The 21,812-nt window shown below is 38.1% G+C and overlaps 1 protein-coding gene across 1 annotated transcript; it reads right to left on the bottom strand.

The window, feature by feature from the left end:
• Nucleotides 1-568: 568 nt before the first annotated feature.
• Nucleotides 569-20,510, bottom strand: slc6a2 (solute carrier family 6 member 2). The gene is made up of 15 exons (XM_026293952.1): nt 20,356-20,510; nt 19,461-19,927; nt 18,088-18,219; nt 16,745-16,979; nt 10,869-11,007; nt 10,479-10,613; nt 9,927-10,030; nt 8,292-8,416; nt 8,031-8,143; nt 6,738-6,866; nt 5,786-5,885; nt 4,913-5,013; nt 3,380-3,547; nt 2,488-2,559; nt 569-2,300 (listed from the first exon to the last, which is right to left on the bottom strand). Exons 2-15 carry the CDS (start codon nt 19,747-19,749, stop codon nt 2,277-2,279), a joined length of 1,866 nt encoding a protein of 621 aa, XP_026149737.1. The 5' UTR covers nt 19,750-19,927; nt 20,356-20,510; the 3' UTR covers nt 569-2,276.
• Nucleotides 20,511-21,812: the final 1,302 nt, after the last annotated feature.

Here is a 21,812-nt window from a genome sequence, read left to right on the forward strand (position 1 = left end):
CAATAAAACTTCAGTTCATCATGGGTCATAAGGTTATGGAGGTCAGCTGGAGAAACAGACCTCTCACATAAACACCCTATCTTCAGATCTAATTCCACAATGGCAACAATTTGAACTTTTGTCCTTATAACCCCAACACTGACGGTATCATAGAGATCAAATATGTACTAATTTTCTGCCACGTTGTAGGTTGTTGTTTGTAGTATCAGTATAGCTTTTGGACTTCTTCAAGGGTGACTAATGATCATGATGTCTGGCTTGTGTGTCAAAATCATGAACAATAGCAGCTTAGCCAGCAAAGGCACAAAGAATGGACCCATAACTTACCAGAGCCTTTAGTTTAGGAAACAGGGATGATGGGCAGGGATTCAGATGTGGCTTTTTTTCTTTTTTTTCTTGTTATATAGATGGTTTTGCCATTTTTACTAGATATACTCTATTGATTGTTCTCTTGCTAATGTAGACACCACGATTTGACAAGGATTAGTGTCTGGAATTAAAATAGATATCTCTGCTCGTGCTGCATCGATTCTGATTGGAAATCAAATCACAGCACATGGCCTCCAAGTTTGTGTGGGGAAGAAATTGTTTATTATTATAGGGTGAATACTTCAGACTTCTTCATAGATAGTTGTCACTCACGTTCAACAGGACATTGGTATTGTACACAGTATTTTTGTAAACATAATCCAGGAAAGCCAGGGTGTATTTGTTCACATTTGTATGAGACAAAGCGACCCAGGGTTACACTGAAGGATATTTTTCTGTAAATAGTTCATCTTAGTTATACATCAACCATCATGTTATGACTGTGGACAGTTACGTTTAAAATACTTTACATTCACGTTTTGTTATAAACAATTTGATAAATACAAGATTAGATATAACAAAAGAATATATTTTAATAATTTCATATCTTATATATTCCACATATATTTATTTTCTTTTCTTTGTGGCTTTATTCCTTAAGGGTATTATGTTTCTGTTTGAGAATAAAATTCAATTTCAACTCCATTCCAATAAATTAAAAAGAGAAACAGGTGAAAATAATCACAAACTTTCCAAAAGGGTCATATTAGCACTTCTAATGTGATGAAAAAGAGGAAGGTTAAAAGATATATTTAAAATAAAAATATAAAGGTTGATCTTATGCATTTAACATAATGGTTAATATACAGTGTGGTGAAAGAGGTATTTGACTCCTTCATGTACTGTACCCTAACAGCAACACACATACACTGCACGCACACAGTCTCTCTTCTACTCTTGCTTGAAAAGCCACAGATAATCATCAGAAGCACTCAATAGACAGAAAAGTAAAAATCACACAACAACAGTACAAAACTGTTTGTAACACTTAAGCCATTTGTTTTGCTGAATTTTTTTTTTACTTCCACCTCAGGTGAGCAGCGCTGACCAGGTTCAGCCTTAATTTGTCTGCAACCCATTGTGAGTCTAATCTTTCAAAGCACTGGAAATGAATGAAGCCTGCCTAATGATACATGCATTATTCCCTTTTCTGTAACACAATGTGAAATGCGTTATGTCAGGCCTGTTTTGCTAGGAGCTTTACCTTAATGTACTGTTGACCTCCAGCTCTTTGACTTCAGTAGCAAAGAACCAGGTCAACAGTAAGAGATTGCCATCCACAAACTGTGAGCATGATTTAGTGGGTTCCTGAGTCAACACAGTTTATTTTACTTCTTTCTGAATGGATGCTAAGAAACATGGAGTGTCTCGCTTGATAAGGCACTGAGACAGAATCGTCACTCAGCCAAAGGGAGTGACAAAAGGTGACAATAGCATGGTAATTAATAATCACAGGCCTAAGAAGAAAATTATAAATTGAAATATTTGGTCCCTGTTGTGGTAATACCAAGTGACATAGAATATTTTTGTTGCAGTTTTATTTTCCATCCCTCCCAGGAGATAATACTGACATTACAGCTATTGAAAATCATAACTAAAGTTATGATTAATTATAGTGTTATAAGAAACATAATGATGTCCACGGGCAAATAACTAAGTATACCCTTTGGAGTGCCCCACCCTTATGAGCCGAAGCTGGAGAATGGTTTCAAAAACAGGCGTGACTCAGAAATCAAAGTGCTTGAAGCTACTGTTAACAAAGGCCTTGGGTAGTATATGCGCAGAAGACAGAGGCCACTGAGAGAGGCTGGAGCCTGTTGCTCCCCTTGTCTGTCCGACCACTGTGGCAAACAGGAGCTCCAAAATCTAGATGTGAGGATGGATGAGGGAATTCTGGGTATTTGTCTTCAGATGGCCAACCAGTGCTGGAGCTGAAAAACAGATAAAGTTTGTGTTTGTTTGTAACTTAATGTCAGCCATACTGTTGTTCATTTCCATTCAACTGCTCAGATTGTTCATTTACACAGTGCAGTCAATTCACAAATAAATAACTCCAGGTTAAAATGTACCCTCCTTGCCAAGATAACATTGTTAGAAAAGGACAAATTTTGCCCTTACCTTGAACTGCCGTACATTTCCCTCAGCCACCAAATGATGTTCATGTTCTGGAGTGATGCAGTAGGCTATTCGCTGCAAAACACAAAATTACAGTACATCATTCTCTACACAAGTATATCATCAAACAAGTATATCATCTCAAAGACATATTCACATTAATAGAGTAGTCCATCTACTGTTGAAGATGCAATCAAATGTAATAGGCATTATTAAAAAAGTCATGATCTACTTTTCTGATTAGTGATGTCAGTGCTTCTTGGAACCTTTGAGGAATCCTTATCAAGATGGTCAGAGATGATTATTGTGGTTATCGTGAGGAGGATGCAGCTAAAAGTTGATACGCTGTTGCCAGGAATAACATATTTCCTGAGAACCTGAGAGCAATCTCCAACTGACGGAAATGCCAACGGGATGTGAGAATTGTTACAGTCGAGTGAAGCTGACACTGGTTGACTGCTGAGGGATGAAAATAGCTCTCCGGTGCTTTGATGACTACAGTCGTAAGCTCTCAATGCTTTGAAGCAATCATTTCATTTGAAAGTGTTCTCAAAGAGCTGGTGTCATCATGTTGACAGTAAAGATTACTCCTAAATCAGATTGTTTTGTCACTATACTTTTTTTTTTTTTTTTTTTTAACCACTTATTATGTTTAACTACTGTTAGCCAGAGTGCATTTGTCCTGATATTGTATTATATTTGTATTAAATACCAGTGCAATTTTTTCTCACAAAGTGCTTTTGTCACTAATTCCCTATTCTTGGAAAATTATTCTTATTCATCTTGGAAAAAAAAAACATCAATCACTATTCTAGCATCTACTAAATTGGTCTTAGAATACAGATTATGATTATTTTTATTTCATTCTTTTTGACAAAAATCTTTTGATACTGACCTCTTTGAATGTTCCTGGTATGCTGATGAATTTATAAATGGCGTAGAATGGGACAAAAAGCATGGAGGACATGGCCACACCCCAGCCAACTATGTTGGACCAGTTAGGGAAGGTGTAGTCATCATACTTTAGGCCTGATGATGTCAAAGTGCTGGCTATTACCACAAACTAGAAAAAAGGGAAGTAACAGGAGAAGCAGACTCGTTAGGATTGTTACATGCATTTGTGTGGTAGTTGAATGTAATGTCTGAAGTCTCTAAATTATAAAGAAAGAAGTATGAGATGTGAAGGAGAAAGAGAGAGATGCTGAGGGAACAGGAAGAACAAAATAGACTCAGGTCAAGAACCAAGACATCTTTATCAGAACAGACACCCCTTATTAAGTTCCTCTGTAATTCCTTTAAAAGCTTTTTTTCATGAAACTGAATTGAGTTGGGCATCCCTGAACTATTTTCCTTTTCTGTAACCTGATTCATCTGTTCTACACTAAATTCATGACTGCTCTGCATGCCCCATGCTCTCTAGAAATGTTGTTAGCAGTTGACGGATCATGGAGAGGTCAGCATAAATCCATTTTGTTACTAACAAAGACCATAACTCTATACATTGCCCATGTAAATAGTAACAGCTTTGACATGTGGAGCTCAGAAGATAACTGCCGGTCACTAAGTTCCTAACTAACCTCTTCAGTCTAATGTAAGAGGCAGCACGACTGAACTTCATATGGACACTGGAATCATTTTCTCAATTACACTGTTCATCTCCTAAAATACATAACAGAATGACACAGTGATGAGTGCTCACTTACTGTAATAGAGCTCACAGATGTGCAAAAGCCTGTACAACTCTATACACTAAAATATATCTATAAACTATGGTGATTTATTTTTGCATTGGTTTCCTTTTCTCACAGTATGGCACCACCAATTCTTCTTAGTACTGCAAACTTCCACTGTTGTCCAGGGGAGGGTGTAGACAGTCATTTGTATTAGAGGAAGCACATGGCTGCCTACACCCACCACAGCAGTGGACACAGCCATGTGCTTCCTCTAACGCACGTGGAATCGCACGTTAATTTCACCTACCAGTGAGAAACCGTCCAAGAGGCGCAGTGTTGTTCAGACTTTCCTGACAGACACACCACTGTTGATGATTGAATATAAGCCTCTGAGGTAGTGGATGAGTACTTATCTAAGCCAAATTACTACATTTATTTACTTTAGCAGTTGGCTTCTATAGAGATGCAATTACACTGGGTCGTACAACAGAGCTGATGAGCACTGTGCTGGTGATGAGCAAACTAACAAATCTAGCGCATGCTGGAGTAGATGGTATTTTCATACAGCTTGCAAGTATTTGTGAATGACAATTACAGGAAAGCTATATTCATTAAACTTGTTGATTTATCTCCTGTGTGTATCTTTGGACTTAGGATCAGACATTATTCTTGTCCAGGAAGACCAGCCCCAAATGTAAGTACTTCTGTGTTTTTTTTGTTTTTTGTTTTTTTTTTTGTTTTTTGATCTTGCTCACCAGCAGAAAAGCTGGGCTGACAAATTTCCAGCACAGCCTCCAATAGAGTCCTGGCTTAAAGCCCATCATCTGCTGGATGTCTTCGCTGAAGCGGTCCACACCTTTAGAGAGAGCATGCAAAGATTACTGGGGAGAGTTAAGTTATACACATTGAAAATTCAGTTAGTTTAGTGTACAGAAACTTCTTTATGCCAAATACATACAGTAGTCTACACCCTCAGAATCCACAGATTTTTTTGTTTGTTTGTTTGTTTCATCTGACCAAGGCTCATCTTGATCTGATGTAACACATCATGTGTCTTTGACTTATTTGCTTTATCTCATCAAGACTGCCATGCTGTTATCTTATTTGTTTTTTTTGTTGTTTTTTTTTGTTTTTTATTCTGGTTGCACAATTTGCATGCCATGGGATCCCTTTTGATATGAGACCCTCTTGGTTTCTTCCAATTTTTTTCGGTAATTTACTAGACTTGAAGGATTTGACACTGTAGGCCTGTTATGTCTTCCAGCATGCAATGTCCTGATGCAGTACTTTATTTCCCTCATTGGGTCTTTCTTGCATCATATTGTCTTGTGGTTTCTCTTGCTTACTCCTGTACTGCATATGTGTAAGCACACTGGGGCCCATCAACAGGCTGTCATTACAACAGAAAAGTGACTCTGTACCATGTACTTTATAATGATAAAAATGTTCTAATGATATTCTTTTCTCTTATTTCTTATTATTTATTAAGTCAGCCTGTCTTTGTTTTTTCACATATTCACTGTTTTTTGTCATTGCTGATCCTTCTGTCATCTGTAGGTAAAGGTCTCATCATATATTTATCTAAAAAAAAAAAAAAAAAAAAAAAGTAAAAATACTGCATTTCTTACCATAAAACCACGACACTCCAATGGCCTCGATCAACACACCAAATAGTATAGAGGTTCCTGCTGCATACTTATCTAACAAGGTCAGCACATAGATCCCACCCTACAGAGAAAGAAACATATACAACACCATATGAAAAAGTGTGTGTGCATGTGTGTGCGCGGTGTATGAAGATACTGTCATTTGAACCTTATGTCTAGTCAATAAGCACTGGTCTCTGATTTGATATTTTGCAGTGTAGATGCTTTGAGGTAGCTTCAAATGCACTTTGAAGTTTTGACACCTGACACAAGCCCCACATGGACGTAGAGGGGACTTTGTGTGCATTTTAGCTTTTGTGGAGAAAATCTTTTTTTGGTATCTGAGTGGTCCAATCTGAATCTTGTGCTGGGGAAATAGCATTGGAAAGACATCGTTAATTTTCTCAAAAATTGCATTGATTTGATTTAATGGAAGAAACCTTGTGATTCAATAACATAATTCCTTTCTGTCTTCAAAGCCTGTGTTGCTTTAATCAGTCAGCATTACTCCTCGGTTCTTATATAACGTGAATGGATATGGGCTACTGAGAAAAAGAATCCTTTGCTTCCTGACACAACTTGAATTAAACTCAGATTTGTTATTTTCAAAAGAGATCTGTGACATTTTTACGTAAATATAAATTATATGGAGAAGTATTTTTTTCAGTAGGAACATAATATCATGGCACTATCATGTTTTGACTCAACAGACCATCCCTACTGAAGTACATAAAAAAAATTAAATTAATATATTCTAAAACTATTTAGTTTTCCATCTTATTCTTTGTTTACATGTACAGTAACATGGCTGAATGCAAAGCTACCCTTTTAACCCTTGCATCAGCATTACGTTCCTTACATTCAAATCAGGACTTTGACACACGCTTTAAGTATCGAGTGTAAACTTATAGCCACAATGACACTTGATACTGACATTAGTGATGCAGAGCAAAGCAACCAGGAAGGTTCCAAAGGCTGTGATGAAGGTGAAGAGCTTCCTGTTTCTCTTCAGGATCTTAAAATCATCCGTCAGTCCTGTGATGACTGCCTCCATGCCACCCATCTGACGCGAGAGAGAAATGAGACTCAGAAATCCCTTCAGAGCTTCAACATAAAAAACAATATTTATGGAGATTTGTAATTGCTTATGACAGATGGAGTAGTAATTATGAACAAAAAACATTTTGGCCCCTTTTATAATTATAGTTTAGTTAGTACATTATTGCTTTCAATTTTGACATATTTGAGTAGAATAAAATTTTATTATCCAACCAGTGCTGGACTGTGTAGTGGTAGTGGTACTATCTTAGCATAACAATACAGCATGTGCATAAAAATAGAACATGGTACAATAAAGTAAACATTCCAAGAACATTACTGTATGCAATACTGACATGATTATCATCTAATCTTTTGGATAAATGATTTGAAAGAATGAGCTAATTGGTTAGGGACACTTACTGACATATAGGTGATTTAACTCTGTTGATTTAGCATTGGAATGAATCATTGCACAGATGTTGTGTTAAATTACTGCTGGCATTTGAAACGTCAAAGATGGAATTTTTGCCAGTCATAATAAAACACTGGTATTATTTTCTTGAATGAAACTCATTAAGTAATAGAAGTAGTGTGTGTGTCTAATTATCATAGTACTCATCAATACATATTTCTTAACATCACTCACAGTCTAAGCTGTTTGTAATTGGCGGTGGGGGAACTGAAAACATTAAAAACATGTTAAATTTTTCTACACTTGATTTATAATACATCCTACTATGTAATTTCTGTCATAGCAGACTAATTGTTCATATTATGTCATGTTAATGTTACATAATTGAAAGAAAATTCATGCTCTAGGGGGAAGAAATTCTGCAGATGAACCTTCACAGCAAGTTGTCAGTGAACATTATTATCCAACAAATGTCAGGTTTGATGGGAGACCCAGTTAATAAAGTCTTCCAACATGATAGATGGCTATCATTACTGCCCCGAAGGGGTCTCGAAGCACACCGTCTCTTCATTTTATCAGTGTTACTATGACAGAAGTACTATGCAAACATACATATGTCTAGCATGTATACTATTACTATTCATCACTCAACTTGCATCTTACTTGGACTTGGACTTACTCAGTATCTGTCTCTGCATAGGGTATTGTTTTTAGTTCCGTTCCATCGTGCTTGATCTATTCTATAGAACAGTCCAAATGAGTGCTGGTACTCACCGAGCTGTCAATGCCCAAAGTCAACAACATGATGAAGAACACAATAGCCCAAAATGTCGAGCCAGGCAGTGTAGAAATTGCCTCAGGATAGATGATGAACACCAGTCCTGCCCCTGTATTTCCACACATAGAAGCATGCAAACCCCCAAATTATTATTTTTATAAACAACATACAGCAGGTTTGTAAAGTGCAGATTTAAATGGATGATCAAATATTTTATGTCTTTTACTTTCATAGCAAGTCAGAAAAAACACATTTACCCTCTGTTGCCACATCTTCTACTTTCATTTGATGTTTGTAAGCCATGTGTCCAAGCACAGAAAAAATGGCAAACCCTGAGAAGAAACTGGTTATGCAGTTCACAGTGCTGGTCAAGAGAGCATCCCTAGAAGAAGAAAACACACACAACAAAAATAATGATTAAAGCAGTGATCTTGTACATTTTCAATTTCTAAAAACTTTGAAGGTGCACATTGTCACGTTTCTCCATAATTGTTTTCAATTGTAGCTTGGCTTAGGATTCGCTAACTTTATTTTTAAACCGTTTCCTCTATTTTGACCTGCACATGACACTGTGTTACTAACACTATTGGCCCATTGCTAAAATAAGTGGTGCTGTTTATAGAAATCTAAGTGTGGCAGTTGAAGTTTATTTTTGGTTGTATTTTTGTAACTTTGCGTGGCATAAAGTCAAAATGGGGCTCTGTTTTCCATGAGTTCATCTCCAGCCAAATGCTTTGTTTTAGAGGGGATATTAAGGTTAATGAGAAGCTTTTGTTCTCTGCTCCTGGTTGGTGGTTTGATCGCGTGCTGTTCTGTGGTCACAAACCTACAGTTGTCGGACAGAATGAACAAGGTTGACTTGACTCCAGTCACCTCCTGGGTTGAGGAAGCAGAAAACCTCTCATTGAAGCATTTTTTCCCTCTGTTCCTTCTGTTTTTGTAATTCTTATATTGCGTGCAGGCTGTAATAGAACCTTTGTGGTTTTTATTGAGTCCTGCTCTTCAGGCTGGTCACTGGACACGCACAGATACTGCCGCACATTACTGGAGAACCTGTGCCGCGCTGAAAGAATGTATTTTACAGACGTAAAGTATATTTTTCTTAGGTACAGTATGAACACACTGCTATTCATTAGCTGCATTACTTTTGCAGATTTCCTCCAGTCGTGTAGGTATAGAAACAAAAACCCTCTTTGTGCTTGTTTTTCTAATATACTGCCTCTTCTGGGCTGCTGCCTTATAACTAGTTCTGATTTGTTCATTTACCACTAAGAGCATAATGTAAATTCCACCTACCAGCAGTTCACATGCAAATGGTACATGAAAGAGGTGGAAGGGAGGAGGCCCTGTTTGGGTTTGACGAAGGTGGGTGAAATGAGACAATAGTAAAGGAAGCATCCATAAGGCTTGTGGCTTATACAGCACTGACTTAACTTGGAAGCTTATGTAACAACACTTGAACTGCTGTAAAAGTTTCCAGGACGAGATCCAGGGAGATACAATATATCTGCTAGGTGTCACATATATATATATTTACAGCCATGGTAGTTCCAACTGCTGTTTTGCCAACATCATCTCAAACAGCACAGCTGTAGCCTATCGATTAGGAAAGCCATGAACTAACCTCAGGTCTGCTTTTTCTGAGGAAGAGCCGAATTATGACAAGCCAGTCTCAACATACAGCCTTTGGCTATAATCTGGGAACCTCTCCTGGCCTGTACTGTCTCTGTCCTGTTACCACCTGGCAATTCGGTGAGCTGGACAGATTAGAATCACCCCTGCTGCTTTCTGATTCAGTTACATGCTGGAAAAGACTGCTTAAAAATAGCAGGATGTTTTGTTGCTGTCGGACTGGTTTGGCCTGTTAAAAATGATATATTCTAAGCACTTACCTGTAGCAGTTGTTATCAAATTTGTTGTAACTGGCAAATGCAATGAGCACACCGAACCCTGCTCCTAGTGAGTAGAATATCTGAGTGGCAGCATCAATCCACACCTATGGCAAGAAGAAGAAGAAAAGAGAAAATCTTTTGAATTCCTAAAGCAGTGTCAGCTAGTGTAAGATGTACTTCAAGTATGTTTCTATAAAGTGTGTTCATTTATACAGCACATTCATCATGGGAGGTACGAGAGCCAAGCCTTCAACGCTAAGACCTTGCAACTGTCTGCTCCACCCAGTGAATTATGGCAGAACATATCGTAGCACAATCAACTTAGAGTCTAACATAAATGTTATTCAAAGACAAAAGGACAGAGTTCAGCAAATAAATACTGTAGGGTATAGGGTCGGTTCAGCATTGAAATCTAGGATTTCATGCTCGCAGCAACCATCAGTCTCTTTCATATTCCACTAGTGACACTTTGTCGCCCTGTTTAAAATATCTCCAACAATCATGGATGGACTGTGTCTGTACAGTAAAGCATAGTACAGTACAGTCTCTAACCTCTAGATTGTTGAGCCGCTGGAAGTCAACATGGAGGTAGGCCCTGATGCCGTCCATGGACCCTTGTAGGGTTATGCCTCGGATCAGCAACACAAAAAGAACCACATAGGGCATAGTAGCTGTAATGTACACCACCTGAATAGAACAGAAAACAAGCAGGTAAAAGAGAAACAATAATCAATTTTTTTTTATTGAACTACTGTAAAAATACACAGAACCAATCTCCATAATGTTTATCACGGTCTGGACATTTTTGACCAGCAGTACCAGCATCTTTTACTGAGCTGCTTTGCAAGGTGTTTGGCAAAATGTCTAACAGTAAATTTTTTATTCAAAATAAGTAGAACTTGAGGAAGCGTCAGTTATTGCTGTTATTGTCCAGGCCTGTACCTTCCCTGAGGACTTGACACCTTTCCACAGGCTGAAGTAGAGAACAAACACCACCACAACCAGGCACAAGGTTAAATCCCAGCGAGGCAGGCCCAGGTCTTGGATACCTTTACTCTCATGGAGATGCAGCACACCGCGTCTGCATGAGGACAGACAGATACAATGGAAAAGGTTCAATTAGATAAGAATTCTCTCTCTTTCTCTCACTCAACTAAACACAAACACTTTCAACATGATCTCTGTTATTGCTGTGCTGTTATGAGCTATTCTCATATTACTTACACTCTCGGATCAAGGTGGGCCTTTTAACATTTTGAGTGTTTTATTATGTCATAATTAAACAAGCTCAATTTTTAATGTTTGCTCAAAGTAGTAGGAAAGAAGTGACGTGACTAACTTCATTTTACAGTAGTGGACTTGGGGCAAAACTCGTGATACAGTGGCTTCAGAAACTATCCACTATCCCTTCACTTTTGTGCACACTTTGGCCTTTATATTTCATTTTACTATCAATCTGATAAGCCATAATGACCGAGTGAGAGCATGTTGTTTTTGAAGTGTTCACCAGTGTATTAAACTGAGATCTCAATAATCATTTACTAAGGTAGTAAGACCCTTAATTCTGTATTTTGCAGAAGCACCTTTGAGAGCTCCAAGTCCCCTTGGAACCCTACAACCTTAGCACACCTAGATTTGGACAATTGATCCTGTTCTTCCTGACAGATCCTCTCAAGCTGTCAGACTGTATGAAAAATGTTTGCGTGCTACCATGATCAGGTCTCTCAACAGAAGTTCTATAGGGTGTAAGTCTGACTTTCACTGAGCCAGTCAAGGACTATGTATCTTGAAGCTTCAAGTCATTGTCATTCTGAAAGGTGAACTGTCACCCCACACTCAGGTCTGTATTTCTGTGTTTTAATTTGAGTTTCATCCATATTTTCTTCATGCCGCACCTTTTAAATGGCAAACAATGCAAGACGCCATATGTCTCTTATTCAAAGGGGCTTCTATTTAGCCACTTTAAACTAAAAACCTGATTACAGTGATCTTCCTTGTAATTTTATCAATCAGAAATTAAATTAACAACATACAAGTGTGCAAAAAGTGAAATTGGTTTTTAGAGACCAGTGTGCATTATGTAAAAATGTTGAGGTGACTGTCATCTGTCACCAGATGAATAGCTTCTGAAAATATTGTTCAACTTATTTGAAGAGGTGCATGATAGAATAGGCCCTCATCCAGGCTTTTCAGAGTCCCTGGAACAAAACTATAAAATCAAATCAGTAAGATTAATCATCTTCTACACTTTTGGGGAACCACTGAAGCTACAGAACCGCGAGGATTACCGGTAGTTAAATGACGCCACTACAAACCCACAGCTCTGTCTGAGGTTTGATTTATAGAAGTAAACACAAACCGCATCGTAAAAAAAACAAAAAGAAAAACATGGTTGAACACTCAAATTTCAAGTTCAGTATTTTAAGTTTTCAGAACTGACAAACACTGGGAACAGTGTGTTTTATTAGAGGATAAATATCCTGCAGTTGAAACACTTAAAAGCCCTTTTGTTCCTTTGACATTAGGCTTAAGGTTTTTCGTGAAGAAAGATTCAATTTAGTTGGCATGTGATGTTAAGGGTTGATAAACAGTGGAACCGGATTTGGATCTGATACTCAGGTTGCTTATGCAACAGACTGACACAAAAACCCTCAGGAACACGCAAACTAAAGTACATCCAGACATATAATCCAATGGGACAGAAGGATCTGTGAAACTCCTTCAACATTTACTTATCTTTAGCTGATTGTGATTTCAAAGCTATAAGGCCTTTGGGGAGGCAGATAGCGGTGTGAAGACATCAGTTTATTTGGGGAGAGAAATTTGAGTCTGTGCTCTGACCTGAAGGCCTGGTGTTAGTGTTGTGTTGTAATGCCCTAAGGCCTCCTTGTTCATCAGATAGCATTGATAGTGGCCTGCCAGTAAATGCTCACTATAACATCAATCCAGGTCCCTTTGGCCCAGTTACTCTAAACACATTTATTCTTATCATTCCTCACAGAGCTGGCTATGCTGCTATCCTAACATTCAGCGTTGCCATTAGTTGGGCTCTGTATACTCGAAGCTGGCACACTATCGCATGCGGATTGGTCGTCTTATTGGTTACACGAAACAGGGCATGTAAATAAATAAATAAAAAGACTGTAGACTTGAGTATGAAAAACACAGCTGATGAGTTTTATCTAATTTAAGCTTAGTTTATTTAATTAATTGCAATGATTCTGTCTGTTATTTTCAAAGTAATTATTTCAGCAAATATGTTAAATTGTGTGTGAGACTGAGGTGAAATCAATCTTCTCAAGTGTCTGTGTAATTAGATCTTCTTGTTTAAATGAGCGCAATTTATCAAGTCTGTTTATCCTCGACCTCTCTGACGAATCAGATGTGGTTGCTTCAGGCTAGATCTAAGGATATCTGTGCGTGCTAATGAATTGAGTTGCTGTTGTCGCTGTCTTTTAAAAAAAAATGTATATATAACATATACAACAAAACTGAGTTGATTTCTATTCAATAGCACTAAATTGTTAAACGATTCAAACAAACTATCTTATATCAAGTAATAATTTTTGCTTAAAGTGAGAGGCATATAGTCATTTTAATAAAAAACAGTCTAGATAGACTGATAACACATGCCCCAAAGTACAGTTTCAATGCACATAAAGCGCCTGTGATTTCCAGTTATGAGCAAGAACCTGTGAACACCACAGCTTTCTCAGTTTTGGTGTGACATGTGTCTAATCTGGCTCCACGTGGTAAGGAATTCCCTGAACAAGGAAGAAACCACATTGTTAGACTTCATAAAAGACAGAAGAGGGTACAAATGGCATCAGTAAGCTGCCAAATTTAAGCCACAACACAATGGCAGCTGTGGCTTGGAGGTATATAAAGAATCATACTGCCAATAACAAAAGGTGCAGTGGACGTCCATAAAAATAAGACTACACATAACTTGCTATTTACAAAGATGGGAGAGTGCTTGTGACTTGGCACAAAGGAAAAAAAAAAATTACTCTTGCCAAACAAGATCTAAAGATGCCTGATTGTTAGATGCAGAACATTCTTTGATTATTTTTTTTTAAAAAAACAATCCATTGTAATTGGCATCGGAGTATGGAGTAGAGGATTTTCAAAAGTTGTTCAAACATAAGTGGCATCTTGAGAACTCTGTCAAAGCCCATTCCCAACTGCCTCATGATTTGTATGTCATTATGCAACAGCTTTATTCTGTAAATTTAATAGATATAATGCAGTGATTTGGAGGGTTCACATCTAGGAAGTTTCTTTTATCTCTTCAGGCTGTACAAGTTATCAAATTAATCCCAACAAAATGCCCAAATCTTGTTTCCATGCTATGGTTTTGTCCTCACATTGCTCCTTCTGCTGTACATCTTCCAAACCAGCCCTGTCACATGTTTTAAAATTCACTTTTATATCACCCACACTGAGTCAGGTCAAATGGGCTTTTACACTATTTAAGTTTTAAGCTTGTATTCCTTTTCATGCTAAATGTAGCAGCATGGTGTGAACTATAACATGTATGGACAGTAACATGGAGAGTGAAATCAGGTCATGAATAAAGTTTATGAAAACCATTATGGAAGTTGCAGTAAAGTGCGCTTTTAAATCAGCTAAGATGATTGATTAATAAACCATACTAATAATGGCAAGTAGCTCAGGTTAGCTGGTTTATCAAGAGATATTCCAGTATTTTGATTGTCCATTCTGGGCTTCTGTAGAAACATGGCGTTATAACATGGCTGGTCTCAGATTAGGAAAATGCAATGGCTGGCATTTCCCAGTGATTACACACTAATTACAACATATTTATGAATAATATGTTCACTTTCTGCTAATAGAGTCCTCTAAATTTTAAACATTGAACCTTAAAGGAAGACAGATTTACTCTTTTGTCGTCACTCTGTTACATGTAGCAGGCAGCTGTTTCACAAGAAAGCTCTGAAAAGCCCACTGCACACCACCTGTCAGCAACAAATCACGGACAGGCCATGTTAGTATGTGATGAAGATGGTGGAAGATTAGAATTGGAATCAGAATTGTCTTTATTGCCAGGTATGTTTTCACGTACAAGGAATACGACTCCGGTACAGTGGCTCAGTGTGCTTTGTCATAACAGTATATCCAAAAAGTGATGTCAACGCTATGTTCACAGCTTGTTGCATTTAATCCACATAAACTGAAAAAATCAATTAACACAGGATTAAGTGAGTTTGAGTAGTCGCTTGTTTCTATGGTGTATATGTATTTATGGCACAATAACATTATTATTATTATTATTATTATTACTAATAATAATAGACTTTGTAGATTTAGGACCTTGGTTAGTGAGCCCAAACACCACTAACTGATGAAGCACATCAGTGGAGGTGTTAATATGGTTAGACTAAAATTAAATTTTACAAAAATCACCATACAATTTGTGCTACTGTTGAATTTTGTAATAAACTGCTCTCATGGTAGCTAAAGACAGTTGGCTGCAGAGGGCTTATGCATGTGGAAGAATGTAAGAGGTGAAGCAAGAGGACTCTTGACTCCGGTGGCCCTCATGCTGTGTCTTGGCAATGTTCCTGTGCTCAAAGCTCGACTGTAAGCAGGAGGATTTATTATGTCCTATGGAGCCGAACCCCATGCAAGCTCTGTTGTTGTCAGACTGTCTAGTTACATTTACTGACTTTTTGTTTTTCTTCCTGTGAATGAAATGTAATTGGCCACCTGCATTAAACAGTGTGCCTTTTGATTTTATGGAGCAACACTGCATCACTTTCTGGACTATCTGTAGGAATTTACTGGGCTGAGGCCTTAATATGAAAACTAATCCTCTCATGTTTAGTAAAGAAATTCGCTTACTTACATGAAGTTTGAGGATTCACTGGAAGTTGGTAAATATCCTGAGATAGTGATAAAATAAACATACTGTACAAAACAGTGCAGCCCAGCAGAATGGGAGTGGATTTTCAACAAGCTCAATTACTGGCTGGGATGCATCCTCAATGTATTCTGTGCGTCACGCTTAGCATGTGTCCCTTGTATTGTCCAAGTCGTTTCACAGACTTCCTCTGGGCTGCACAGTCAGCCTTCACAGAAGCTGGGGGGGAAGAACTGGCTGTCTTTGAAGTGTAAACAGATGGAGCTTTTTTCATGCACTTCAAAGAGCACAGTTGAACTTTTTATGTATACACCGTGGAAAAAGTGGAAACATTTATGGCTGGATGATTTTGAAGTCCTCTTTTCACTTTTCAGTGTCTTCTACATGACGCTGCTGTTGGGCGAACTGTGTTCAAAACTGACTCAGCGATATTGTGTCATTTATCATTGTTTTGCCAAAATAGACAATAAGCAAAAAGTCCAAAGATAGATCTAGGAACACAGTAGCTATATTTACTTGCAGGAAAAACTCTGATCTTTCTCCAATCAAATACTGCGACTATTTCAACCATGGTAGTAGTACCAATGATTAAGATCACTGCATTGTGATATTTACTGGGTAGCTTGGCTTTCGATCTTTGAATGATCTGAGTGCACATTCAGGTATTTTAGATCTTAATATTACAGCATTAGCAGAAAGTTACAGGTAAGCAGCCACAGTTTACACAGCAGTGGAACCTGTTACCCTAGTCTTGTTTTATGGCTACCAATCTGTTGTAAAGGAGTTTTTTGGGTCTGGTGCTTGGATGGTTGTGATATACAAAATACAGTATTGTGGTTCTGTTAAAATATTACTATTGAGTGGGTATTGAGTATACAACCTACAGAACCCACTATCCGACAAATGAATTGTTCTGAATTACAAAATCACTTACTCATAGTACTCGGCCGCCGGGGTGATTTTGTTCTTGACATAAGTTCCATTGCCGGAGATTGTTTTGTTGATGAATTTGGGGTCAGTGCAGTTCTGACTGTTCCAGGGGTTGCCGCACTTGAGCCACGGTAGCTCAGCGGACATGGAGGAGAACAGGTAGTGGAGGGACCAGGCAATGATGACATTGTAGTAGAAGCCAACATACAAGGCTATGAGGATCACAGTGTAGCCCACACCTGAGGGAACACAGTTGTTTAGTGAAGTACAAAATGATGGATCATCTTTACACTGTGCTAATTATGTAATCAAGTTTTTATATGTAGTACTCCTACAGTGTTACTACTTTCTTGTCAGTGGTTGAGAAAATATCAACCCACTCCATATTTACTTTCCACACACTGTGTTTTCATGCCTTGTTGGTTTCTAATATAGATTTCATAATGCGATTTTTTTTTTTTCTAAGTCATTTCTAAAAATATATGTTGTATCCTAATGTGCTGTAAACTGAAAATACACTTAACATAAAAGCAGATGCATTTGAGCCATTATCCAAGAAATGGAAGTGTAACAACCAATTATCAAGTATCATAAACTGCATCTCTAAGAATACCTTCCACTAATAGGTGGTTAGAAAAAGTCCCTTACAGTTAAATTCTGCACATGGTGCAAAATATCACTCCCTCAACAGTGTGGCGGAGGGTACATGCAGATCCGCTGGACATTAATAGGCACTTTCCATCATTTATCACTTTTTGTTTAGTTTGATTAATTCTGGGATGAGTTGTTTTGCTTCTACTGGAATGTGAATGTCATCACATGAAAACAGAAAAGTCCATAAAGCCATCACCCACTCATTCTAGGCAGGGAAATAACAAACCCTCCTCAGTGCTGAAGCCAATGAAAACAAGTACTGGTTTCTAATTCAAATAGTGCAGATGGAGGTACATATCTGACAGTATCAAATGATAATAAAGTGACTTAGTTGTGATGATAATAATAATAAAAATAATGATAATTTCGTTTTGGCTCACTCGTTTGAAATCAACATTTGCATGCACACAGGGTTACAAGATTGCAAGCAGTAGACGGAGATAAAAAGAAATATAGAGCAGTGAAACAGAGAAAGACGATATCACAGACATTAGTTACAAGTGGCACTTATGAACCTTTGAAGGGGAAAGGATGAAATGAAAGGGCAGGACACTGAAGAGATACAAAAAAGATCACTACAGATCAGCAAGTAGCACAGTTTAAGAGGTTAGAGAAAAGGCTGAAATAAACAGACAGGCTTTGTGTGTCTACAGTTGTGCAAATCTGGGTATATGTGTTTCTGTTGTACCTCACCTTTAAAGACAGGGCAAATTTTCCAAACTGTAGCTGCCCCTTCCCTGTTGTACTGGCCCAAAGCTAGTTCCATGTAGAACAATGGCATCCCCGCAATGAACAAGAAAAGAATGTAGGGGATCAAAAAGGCACCTAGAAAGAGAGAAATATGAAGTATTTTTGTATTATTTCGCTAATTCTCTACTAGTGTCACATCCATTTTGTATATAATAAAGAAAAACATAGATGCTCTAGGATGGGTGCATAATATGGAAATAGGTGCTAGACAAAACTAAATACCAAAAAAGCAAAAAGTGAAAAAAAAAAAGAAAAAAAAAAAAAGTGGTGTTGAGGGGCTTGACGTTCTCGGAAATATGATAACATACAAAGCAGACAGGCTCACAGCTGTTTTCACGCTGTGCACCAGTAGCGCATTAATCAACAAGGAAATGACCTCTCATAATTGAATTGTTTTTGACACTGTCCGTCACAAATGACACATTATCTACAGTAATGAATACATTTTGCTGAGGGCTGTTAGGACTTGACAGGCCACTGGTGCAGTTCAGCCTTTGGGACACTGGACACATGTTGATTTGCACCATGTGAATGGACACAGTCACACAGAGGACAAGGCACACCTTCTAGTGAGCCCTCTGTTGTCAGGAGTGTTAAAGTTAAAACAACGCTGCATTTAAAACAATCCTTTGTTGATTCAACCATGTGCGCTGTACTTTTTTTTTTTTTTTTTCTCTCCCTCACTGTGGGACAGCTTCATTATTCCAAAGTTTCAAAAACACTGCAAGTTGGCCATCTGTTCATCTTGTATTCAAACTTAGCCAGAGCTCAGACATGTTTTCTAATTTCAATTTGTCCAGGCAAATAAACATCATACTATAATTGAAATCAGATATAGTGGCTTTGTTCATGTGTATTAGTTTATGAAAGGAAATCTGTTTCATTATTTAACCTAAAATGCTTATTTTCATTAATGGAATTTGAAAATAATGTAGTTTGTCCCCTAATAAAATGTTTTAGTCTTTTTCCATGTGCATTTCTTGATGAAAAGAGTTATTTTCTTCATTCAGCAAGCTACAGTAAATTATACACATGGGACTATTAAAAAGGCAATTAAATTAGGAAAGAAATATATATATCTAGTCTAAGATAACAGTGCTGCAGCATTTTGAATGTGAAAATAGAAACACCTTAGCACCTGACACCTAAATGATAGAAAATGCAGAACATCAATAAAGAGAAAAGAAATGACACTTTTACTATAGAGACTTCACTTTCTGCGCTTCTGCAAGTGCAGGTTGTTCTTGTGTTACTAAGGTTTAGCACCCATCATGACAAGTTTTCTGACTTCACATACAAATACATAGTTTTCTTACCTCCTCCATTTTTGTAGCACAAGTAAGGAAATCTCCAAACATTGGCCAAGTCCACCGCGAAGCCAATGACCGACAGAAGAAAGTCTATTTTCTTGCCCCAAGTTTCTCGATCGTCCTCGAAGGTGGGTCGTACGCGATGCCCAGGGGTGGAAATGATGGAGGAACTGGTGTACTGGACGCCATTCTGGTCCTTCACCAGTATCAGTTCTACTTCTTTTTTCTCCACATTGCACTGTTTCAGCGGAGCCACTGACGAGAGCTTGTGTTCTGGCATAACCTGGATGTTCATCTTCTCTTCTCTGCGGTGCGTACGAAGCCCACGCTGGCTCTCACGGCCCCCTGTGGGTTCTGACGGAGCTGATGGTCTGAGTTGGTGCGCTTGGACAAGGACGGCAATCCCGCTGACCAAAAACGGACAAGCGAATGTTCTCCACCGAAACTACAGCACACACATCAGCATACATGGGCTGGAGAGGTGGAAAGAGGAAAAAGAGAGTTTGGCGAGGTTTGTTTTTTGGGGGGGGGGGGTTGTGCGTAAAGTTTCAACACAGTCATACACAGCGACAAACACAGGTTAGGACTGCCAAGGACATAAATCCTCCTATAGCAGACAGACCTAATGAATGTATGCTACTAATACTACTACAACATTAAAATGAAACATTGACTCTGTAATCTGATGAACAATAACAGCAGGTGTCAAGTGAAAGACACTTCATAGCGAATCACTCTCTACGTCATTGCGCGCACAGAGCGCGCTGAGCGCTAAACAATCAGCTCAATCAAACGATTACGTAAAAAAAAAAAAAAAAAACATCACTCATAAGGATAATGGTTATTCGAATATATACTAAAGCAATTTAAAGCCTTGCAACTGAAACGCTTCCCTTCGTACTTGGTAAAGCTAGGGACACCTCTCCATGATCCGATGCTGCCGGCGTCCAGATGCGTCTGAGGGAAGACTGCCCATTCTGATGAAACTATAAGACTCGCCTTCTCCAAGAGAGACGATATAAAATGCGAGCTTTTAAATCGGGTTCCTCTCTCTCGTCCACGTGATATTTTATAATTGAACACTTTCTCTCCAGTTTGATGTCGACTTGGCATGATCGGTTTTTGTCTGTGAGCTCAAGTTCCCATAAACGCACGGATCTGATGGCGACTCGGCAGTGCAACAATCAGTCGAGAGCCCCAGTGGTTTAAAGACTAATCCAGGAAGAGTGGCACATGATACGAAGTTTTACCACTTTTATAACTCAAATATGTATTTCAGGGAAAATTATGAACATAAAGCTAAACTTTGAGCTTTGTGCTTGTATTATCAGTTTTTTTTTTTCAAGAACAAGGTAAAACAGGGACTTAGACTATGGGATCCCAAAGTGTTTAAAATTAAATAAATAAATAGGATATTATGAAATAACTAATTATTTGAATAAAAGTGCACCTTATTTAAACAAATATACAGTTTTGTAATATGACCATGTAATTGTAAAATAATGCAACATCTTTAAAATTCAGCTCATTATGAAATTGTCATTGTTTAAAAATGACATTCATTAAAAAATTCATTATGCTTGTTCTCACAATAACTTTTTTTTTTTTGCAAAACTCCTTTTTTTTTAAGTTGCAACAGTTTTTATTTCAGAATGTTTTTCAGCAAAATGACTTTGCGTGTCAATCAAGGCCAGAAGGGCGGGGCTAGTTCTGTGATTGGCTGCTCTTTCAGTATGGATTACTGTTCCTTGTTATCGGCACCTCTTGGCACTCAGGTGTAATGCTACATGTTAGCATAGGTAGGAATGAGTGAGCGATAACAGGCTGGAGTTCATCCATCCATCCATCCATCCATTATCTATACCCATCCATCCATCCATCCATTATCTATACACCATCCATCCATCTATTCATTATCTATACCCATCCATCCATCCATTTTCTATACCCACTTATTCCTAATTAGGGTCACAGGGATCTGCTGGAGCCTATCCCAGCTCTCTCTTCACAGGGCCAGACTAGAGTTGTGTTTGTGAATTTATCAGGAAATACTGTACAGACACAGTAGGACGATATTTTAGAAATGCTTGGCATAACGGTTGCTCTTTGTGATGTTAGCATCAACAACAAAATGATAAGTACTTTACGAGTAATTAGAACCCCGTGTCCATGTTGACTCTCTCTAGGAGCACCTGTTTTACAGTGTCAGTGTTCTGGCTTACCTTAAGGGATGTTAACTGGTCAAAATGTCATTGCAAATATCTTAAATTACAGTTCTGACTAGTCATAAGTACATTACAGATGTCTGAAATATAAATTTAAATGGCTTATAGTTGGGGAGGCCAGGATAGTTAGCAT

The sequence above is a fragment of the Mastacembelus armatus genome, chromosome 3, assembly GCF_900324485.2.
Source record: "Mastacembelus armatus chromosome 3, fMasArm1.2, whole genome shotgun sequence".
Lineage (NCBI taxonomy): Eukaryota > Metazoa > Chordata > Actinopteri > Synbranchiformes > Mastacembelidae > Mastacembelus > Mastacembelus armatus.